General features: G+C 40.2%; 1 protein-coding gene across 2 annotated transcripts in view; it reads left to right on the top strand.

Moving 5' to 3' along the window:
* Positions 1–8,734, top strand: part of LOC111862434 (phosphoglycerate kinase) — a gene marked incomplete in the record, with an annotated part of 26,805 nt that extends 18,071 nt beyond the window's left edge. Inside the window, 3 exon segments of one of the 2 annotated variants that reach the window (XM_033750658.1) lie at positions 3,040–3,296; positions 6,426–6,625; positions 8,158–8,734. In XM_033750658.1, the coding sequence (XP_033606549.1) occupies positions 3,040–3,296; positions 6,426–6,625; positions 8,158–8,207 (507 nt within the window). 2 annotated transcript variants of the gene reach the window in all.
* Positions 8,735–9,560: the final 826 nt, after the last annotated feature.

Here is a 9,560-nt window from a genome sequence, read left to right as displayed (position 1 = left end):
TCCCCGTAATCCTCCTCATGTTCAGTTCCTCTGACAAAATTAGTTGACATGTACCATAACTTAGTCCGAAAGTGTTACAGAGGTCATGGATGATCAGCCTACGATCTTGCAGAATCAGATCCCTAACTTTCATGACATTTTCTGGTGTGGTGCCAGTTGACGGCCATACCGAATGATCGTCATCATCAGTCGATGTTCGGCCATTTTTTAAGCNAACAGTGAATTCTGATTATTATCTCAGAGTCCTCAATTGTTTGTGGACGAGAATTCTTTGAATTTGACCTGAATATCGAGAGCAAGGTTTCTGGTCGCTCCTCCACGACAGTGCCCCACTCCACAAATTGAAGATTGTGCGCGATTTTTTGGCCAGGAAAGGATCATAGTCCTTGATCATCCTCCATATTCACCAGATTTGGCTCCAGCAGATTTCTGGTTGTTCCCAAATAAAGTTAATCNCAACTCGACACCACTTGCCACACTGATTCAAGAAGGGTGTGTGGCGGGACACCTAGCTGGTATTTCGATGTACTCATNCCGCAGTTTTAAATGCGATTCCACAAAAGGAGTACACTGACTGTTTTCAAAAACTTTTCAATCGATTCCAGCANGCCTGCAATGCCATCTGTTGGTGAGTTGTGGCATTAAGATTCTGGAAGTTTCAGCTGTGGCTGTGTATAATTTCAAAGCGTAAGCATCACTGCATCATGTGTTCTGACCTAGAATGTAACGCTCATCGGAAAATGGCGGTTGGACAGAGAGCCAACATCAAATTTTGTTTGAAGTTAGGCAAAACAGCTGGAGAAGCATACAAAATGAGAAGTGTGTATGGTAGTGATTGTTTGAGTTGCTTGAACATTTTTCAATGGTATGCTGTATTTCATGATGACAAGGAGGACATTGAAGATGCTCCACATGCATCAAAACTGAGAACAAGTCGCACTGAAGAAAATGTGAAAAAAGTGACCAAAATCCTTGCATCAGACAGATATGTTTCCGCAAGACTCATCGAGGAGCTTTTGGGAATACCAAAAAGTACATGCCAGAGTGGAACACTGCAAAGACATGTTACAGTCGGCCGAAAGTGATACAAAATTTACAAAATTGATTGTTACTGGTGATGAGACATGGTGTTTTCAATATGAGCCTCTCACAAAGTGGCAGATAGCAGTGTGGTTGAGCCCAAAGAAGCCAAAACCAAAAAAAGTGCGCATGCAGAAGAGTTGAGTAAAGACACTGCTAACCGTTTTCTTCAATTCGATTCCAGAGGAATCATTCACAAGGAATTTCTGCCAGAAGGTCAAACAGTGAATTCTGATTATTATCTCAGAGTCCTCAATTGTTTGTGGACGAGAATTCTTTGAATTTGACCTGAATATCGAGAGCAAGGTTTCTGGTCGCTCCTCCACGACAGTGCCCCACTCCACAAATTGAAGATTGTGCGCGATTTTTTGGCCAGGAATGGATCATAGTCCTTGATCATCCTCCATATTCACCAGATTTGGCTCCAGCAGATTTCTGGTTGTTCCCAAATAAAGTTAATCTGGCAATGAAAGGAAACCGTTACGACACCATCCAGGACATCCAAAGGGAATGTACCGCAGTTTTAAATGCGATTCCACAAAAGGAGTACACTGACTGTTTTCAAAAACTTTTCAATCGATTCCAGCAATGTATTGATTCAGAAGGGGACTGTTTTGAATAAAAAGAGTGAAATTTTGAAAATAATTCACGTCTTGTATTTTTAATGAACACAGTCCTAACAGAACCTTGACACACTGTGTATATTGACATTTGATATATGTACCATAGATTACTTTCTGACATATTTCCCGCCATTTTTGCGGCACTTGTCATAGTGGGGCACCAGATTTTGTAATCCTGCATCATAGAATGATGCTGCCTGNGTGATTGTTTGAGTTGCTTGAACATTTTTCAATGGTATGCTGTATTTCATGATGACAAGGAGGACATTGAAGGTGCTCCACANCAGGTGCAAACCATGTGTTAATGGCTTCTTTGGCCTCGTCATCGTGGAACTGCTGGCCACCAAGGAAAGTTTTCAGATGCAGGAATACATGAAAATCACTGGGCACTAAGGCTGGGCTGTAGAAGAGATGATCGAATTGTTCCCAGCCAGATATCACAATGAGATCTTGTGTTGTGACGGCAGTGTGTGTTTGGGCATTGTCATGAAGCATTACATGCCACATCACTTGTTTGGAATCGCACAAGGCAGTTTCTTGAGTGTGTCGCAGTGTCTTTGTTTACATGCTTGCTGAATATATCTTGCGACCCTGAAGAAGGAGGCAGTATATTCCTTCAGAAAGCCTATGTAATCTACCAGACTACACAGTGCCTCCTCCCAGAAGATCATACAATTTAACTCTAAACTTAAATCATGGGTAGACATATTTTTGTTAGCCTTCAGTGAATTTCATGCTGTTATTGTCCTCAGGTTGCCAAAATCANTTTGGCCTTGTCATCGTGGAACTGCTGGCCACCAAGGAACGTTTTCAGATGCAGGAATACATGAAAATCACTGGGCACTAAGGCTGGGCTGTAGAAGAGATGATCGAATTGTTCCTAGCCAAATATCACAATGAGATCTTGTGTTGTGACAGCAGTGTGTGTTTGGGCATTGTCATGAAGCATAACATGCCACATCACTTGTTTGGAATCGCACAACGCAGTTTCTTGAGTGTGTCGCAGTGTCTTTGTTTACATGCTTGCTGAATATATCTTGTGACCCTGAAGAAGGAGGCAGTATATTCCTTCAGAAAGCCTATGTAATCTACCAGACTACACAGCGCCTCCTCCCAGAAGATCGTACAATTCAACTCTAAACTTAAATCATGGGTAGACGTATTTTTGTTAGCCTTCACTGAATTTCATGCTGTTATTGTCCTCAGGTTGCCAGAATCGATCAAATATGCACATGTTGTCACTGCTTTGTACAAGTTACAGATCAGGTCTGGACTTACTGAATGTGCAGTAGATCACATAACTGTTTGTTTGTAAAATTAAATTAATTTTTTTCAGATTGGGACTTCACTCTATGATGCAGAAGGTGCTAAAATTGTGCAGAAATTGATGGACAAAGCTAAAGCAAACAATGTGCAGATTCATCTCCCAATTGATTTTATAACAGCAGATAAATTTGCAGAAGATGCAGCTGTTGGAACTGGTTCTTTGGAGGCTGGTATACCTGAGGGTTGGATGGGTTTGGATATTGGACCCAAGACCAGAGAACTCTTCCAAGAACCAATAGAAAGAGCAAAGGTCATAGTTTGGAATGGGTAAGAGTTTAAGCTGTATTTACACAAATGAAAGATGTCTGCACACGAAAAGCGATTTTATTACCATCTTCATCATTCCAAACTTCATCACCCTTGCTGTAATACCTCTCATTGGTGAATTATTGCTTTCATTTCAGAGCTTCATTGTTACTTCAGAAAATACTTGTGAGATGCTTGTGGCATCTGACATTGAAACATATTTCTTTCTCCTACTTGATGTGCTGACAGCATGATATAAGTTTCAGAAATATGTCTCCACTGTTAGGGTTGATGTTGATCCTGATGATGGAGATTGAGGATATCTCTGAAACATTGGTTTTTAATTCAACATTGACATGGCTGATCACCTGAGAAAATTTTAGCACAGTGATATGCATATGCATGTTGTTCTCTCAGTTACTGAATGTGCATAAGGTCAGTGATGTTAGGCAGATAGAAAGTACATGATCCTAGCCCCTTTGAGGTTTGGCCAACCACAGTCACGTCATTGAAATATATTAAGCATGACTCACGAGGCCCCGTAAGATGTTGTTGATGAACTGCTTGAATATCTGGGGTGTTGCAGAGGCCAGAGGGCATGACCATGAATTGCCCCAACTCTTGACCCATAGGGGCATTGGACAGGCCTACCATAGCTCATCCAGTTAGACACTGGCTTCTTGCAGTAGAATCTCAGGTTCAGTCCCGGGTGACTTCATGTGAGGTGTGTGATTGAGGTTTTTCTCTTTTAAGTTTCTTTAGTTTCCCCCTCCTAATCAACATTCTACCGTTGCCTCATACTCATCTGTCACCATCTCTTGAGGTGTGCGATAGCTTCATATCTTACCCAGCACAGAGTGAGGAAGTAAGCCTTTTTAGTTATTGTTCCAATTTAAATCAATTTTCAACAGTACTTAACTGGCTACAGTTTTCAAACTGCTTCTCTGCTGTGTTCTTGTACATGCACAACATTTTGTATTTGAGGTTGTCACAGTCCTGACTATGAGGATTATGTTCTTCTTGGTTGTAAAGCTTTATGACTCAGAGAGAGCCTTGTGTTTTTGAGCAACATGTGCTTCCATCTTAAGGTTCAAACAGTAAGTCAAGCAAGAAACAGCCAGAACAGGCAGCAAGTTTACAAACTGCATGTACGAGGGTTGGAACTTTAATAGTGGCAACACTGCTGTAGAGACTCCATGTAACGGAACCAAATAATGTCGCTTATACCACACGTTAGTTACATACCTAGCTTACCTCAGAGCAAATGGACTCTCCCTTCCCACATCACACGCATGCACAGTGACGAGAAGAACAGAGCCTCGTGTTAGCTGGCGGTCTACTGTAATGTTGTCACGAAGTTTTTGATACAGGAACAACAGAGTTGGATAAAGATTGAATGTGCCAGAGGCCGTACAGCACGACAGTGTCATCAAGGTCTTCAAGAGGCTTGTGGGGAATCTGCATTGCCTTACAGAACAGTGGCAAGGTGGGTAAAAGCATTCAACGAGGGATGCCAAAATGTGGCAGACATGCGTTGGTCAGGTCATCCTAGTGTCAGTGAAGAAGTGTATACTCTTTCCACATTACTGGAGCGTGATTGACGCCATATGATTTGTGAGCTGGCCCAAGAGACAGGATTAGTGCATGCGACTGTGCTTCACATTCTGAAGGAATGCCTGGGCATGAGAAAAATTGCATCATGATAGGTTCCGCATGATTTAACGGAAATGCAGAAATGGCTATGATACAACGCTGCTCGTAACCACTTGGAGCGCTATAAGCACGAAGGAGAGGCTTTCTTACGCCATATCATTATGAGACATGGGCCAAATTGTACGAGCCACAAATGAAACGCCAATTGAATGAATGACATCGTTACAGGTCACCACGAAACACAAAAGTTCGTCAGAACCCCAGCAATGTGAAAGTTACGGTGATTCTCGTGTATGACTGTGATGGTGTTATCCTAACGCATACCGTTCCCCGACAGCAGACCGTCAGTGCGCGATATTACTGTTCATTTTCGGAACACAACCTGCGACCAGCTTTGAGAAAGAAGCGGCAACACTTTCTGTGGAACCCACCCATCATTTTGCAGGACAATGCTCAGCCGCATGCAGCGCAAGCTGTGGCTGATATGTTCGATCGATGGGGCTGGGAAGTGCTGTACCATCCACCATACTCCCTGGACTTAAGCCGTTGTGACTTAGACTTGATTGCTAAGATGCAGGAACCATTTTGTGGCATTCACTTCAGAACTGTTCCAGAGATTCTTCAGGCAGTAGACTGCTCCATTCAAACTGTCAACACAACAGGCACTGCTAAAGGTATCCTACGACTTCCACATCATTGGCAACGTGTTGTACACAATACTGGTGACTACATTGAATGACAGTAAAACTTCGAAACATGCATCTATTTTGTATCAGTTATAAATAAATAGTTGCCACTATTATAGTTCCAACCCTCGTAGAAGATCCAGTGTAATATAACCCAGTCCAAACCTGAAATGAAATGTGAGAGAACGGATGGAAGAATGATGATTATCTGTCAATGAGAACAGTGGAAATGGTACCTTGGTTGGGACCTAAAAAGGGCGTTTTCATAACAACAAAGTGAATTTGGATTGTAAAGAAGTTACATGTATGATGCCAGGGGAAGAGGCAGCAGATAATACCAAGGAAGACTAAGAGTGCTGACAGGGCTGATTAGTACTCTTTGATCCTGTTGTTTGAGGGAATGTTATTCTGAAATATCGGGCTCTGTCCAAACTACATGGGTTAAATTCCAGAAGGCGATACTCTTTATTATCATACATTTACTTGCATAATTAATATTCTTGAATCATTTGTGTACCCACCCTTTTCAGTAAATTGTTTCAGTCTTGATTTTCTGTATATCTGTGGGCTTATGCCCTCATCATCCCTGTAGCCTATGAAGCTTTGCTGCTTTTTTTTTTTTTTTAAATGTTTGAAGGCACTGAGGTGGTAACACCATAAATAAATGCGACTGTTACTTCACCCCTCATCGATGCACTCCTATTTTGTCAAGTTAATCATTATTACTTTCATAAAACTTCAGGTAGAAAGTGAAGTGGCAAGTGAAAAGAAATATATTTTACATGCTGATTTATCTTTCCTTTGAAATTAGACCAATGGGTGTTTTTGAGTTTGCCAACTTTGCAAATGGGACAAAGTCTGTGATGGATAATGTAGTTGGTGCTACTGCTAAGGGAACAGTAACAATCATCGGTGGTGGAGACACTGCCACTTGCTGTGCCAAATGGGGAACTGAAGACAAAGTCAGCCATGTCAGCACAGGAGGAGGTGCCAGTCTGGAGTTACTGGAAGGTGAGAGACCTTGTTGTATGTTTGTATCAGTATTCCTCTTTTTCTGAATGGTATAAATTATATGTTCATCTCAGTATCTTTCCAGTAAAAACATTACTCCTTTGGATCAGCCTGACTCAGCTGGCTATTGTTTTCATGCATGTGGTTTATGGAGTCAAAATACAGATGGATGCTTAACAAATCTGCATGTGTATGATTATCTGCTAATTGCTAATTTATCATTTGATCCTGATTTCAACATGTTGCCAGAAGAAATGTGTTGTCACATGACTTGAGAGGTTAAAATCTAAATAATGGTGACATTCACTAAGAAAAATCCTGCTTCCTTAGGAAGATTTATTTTATAAGAAAATGACTTATTCCATAGGAAGATTTTAGATTGTGTGCCAAAACAGTGTTTTGGAGAATGTCTTGATATGAGAACACACTGCAAAGCTGTCTGTAATCTATTTCAATTTCTATGTTCTTTTAATATCATCATCGTCATACAGGGCCTGCTATAAATTATGAACTTCTGGTTGCCCATCACGCAAAAAGTAGAAGTTCTTGTAGGTATCTTCAAGAGACTGTCATCTTTGATGGTAACATGGCAGTATAGTATATGGAACACCTTTCATAACATGCCCTTATAATTGGCTTGTGTAGGCTGAGAGCCTGCTACAAATTGTTTAGCCTGTCTGGTGGAAGAGCTGCTCCTTTCCTTTCATCACCTGTTTCCATACACATTCCAACTTGTGGTATTGTTGACAGGCCATTAACCCTGTACGCATTACAGTTTGTCTTCACTGTCACCCTTGTAAATCACTGAACAGCCACTGTGAAGCAAGCTTATGTGTTACGTTTCTGCCAGCCACAATCCCTGGCCCTACCACTGTATTAAGCAGTCATTTGCATTACTTGTGTCAGCATGCCATATTAGAGTTACACATTGACATGAATGTTCATATACAGTATCAATATGGAAAGTCAGGAGACATTCCAGCATAAATTTTAAGATGTTTGCAGTTCAGAATAGAGAAACTGTTCATAACAGTCATAAATAAATTTTGACGGGGTCGTGGAAGATGAAAGCCATGTTAATATGAGTATGAGGGGCAGGCTATAAAATTGGCCCTAGCACTGCAACCTTTAATGATCTTTTGTGCTTAAGCCATGTTAAGTTTGAACATTCTTTTTAAAAAATTGTTTAGATACCTTGGACAGGAGACTTTAGTTCAAAGTTTTAGGTTTATAGTTTCAGAAAGTGAACCTCTGTGCATGAGTGAACATTTTTATGAAGGTATCTGGATGCATAGAGTATATCTGGAATCTGCTATGATTAGGGGGCTTTGTTGGTGAGCTGTTGGCATGTGGCCTTGTTGATTGCACTGTGGGTCCAAATGCACGTAGAAAGAATTTATATCAGGAGTGCATGTCTTTCGACTGGACTGGCCCAGCAATTTGTGGAAGGGTCTCAGATTGCTTGCTTCAAGCTAGAACAGCCAGATTTCCCAAAAGAGTCATAATGCATATAAGCTCCTGTTTTTTTACAGGGAAAGTCTTACCTGGAGTTGCAGCTCTTTCAGATGCCAAGAAGGATTAAGCCAAATTGTGAAGTTTGTTTTATTAAACAAATGCAAGAATTTGTTGTATAGTAGCAAGAAATGTGTTCCTAAAAGACGACCTACATGCACATAAAATTGGGAGAATGTGGTTATTTGTTGTGATAGAGTGTATGTTACCACATTTATAGAAAGTTGTCCTTAAAATGAATTACTGCCAAGATTTTTTGTGTTTTCTCTGGCGTAATGACTTATAAGTCATTATACATCATTAAATATTGTGTCATTATTAGGTACATTTTTAAAATACATCCTAATTTTAAAAATTAAAATATGATTGTTATAATTAGCATACATAGTAGAAGGTATAAAATTGTAATCTTTTCAGTTGTCATAGAAGATAACAGCTGCTAAGAACCACTTAATGTGGAGAATATATCACAAGGCAAAACATTAACTACATTCAGATTGTAAAGATGTAAGAAAAATAGTTTAAGTGATAACTTTGGAAGGTTTTGCTTAGTAGTGTATGTCTGTTACAATAAAGAATGTTTTATAAATAAGTAAATGGCTGAGTTTCTAAAATGTAGGATACTTGTGGCCAGTTAATTGTATCTTCAGGAGATGCATGATGCTGTTTGCTAGTAATTAAAAAGGCACACAAAAAATGTGTGACAGCTTTTCGGGACCAAACAGTTTGGTCTAGAGATAATGCTCAAGGCTTGTATTCAGAAGGTGCTCAGATTGATTCTCAACTGGGACACAGCTATCCTGCGAGAGGTTTCTCATGGTTTTCCTCATTCACTCTAGGCAAATGCCAGGATATATAATATTTGAGGTTTTCACGGTGGTGACTATGAAGAAAGCCGTCTTCTGGGATGTGGCACCGTGTAGATATTGTGGTAACTGATATTTCGGAGGAATGTATCACCTCCATCGTCACGGTAGAAGAAAAAAGAAAATCCGCAAGCGAGGAACCAGCGAGAGCAAGTGCTGCTAATGTTGAGTCGATGTGAAATGGATAGAAAGGAGGGCAAGGAAGGAGTTAGGAATGTTGGCAGAGAATGGTAATTGTAAAGACACTGAAGCTGAGACAGGCAATAGGAATTGTGAATAGAATGAGACTGATGAAACTGCATAAAGGTTAGTGACTTCTACAAGGCAAGTGACTCAGTGTCACATATAACATGTTTTCTAATTTTTATTTACTTTTGAATGTTTACTAGAGTATGAAGTTAATTCATAAAATTAATTTTTCTGTGCAGATGTGTTTCCTAGTATTGGGTAGTCCTATAATCAGAATCATCTCCAATCTGGGTAAGTATGGTACAACAGTTCTGTGTATTATGATAAAGTGGCTAGTGTTATAAATTATTACACTGAAAATTCTGGTC

The sequence above is a fragment of the Cryptotermes secundus genome, unplaced genomic scaffold, assembly GCF_002891405.2.
Source record: "Cryptotermes secundus unplaced genomic scaffold, Csec_1.0 scaffold741, whole genome shotgun sequence".
NCBI classification, from domain to species: Eukaryota; Metazoa; Arthropoda; class Insecta; order Blattodea; family Kalotermitidae; genus Cryptotermes; species Cryptotermes secundus.
This window is presented reverse-complemented; position numbering and strand designations above follow the sequence as displayed.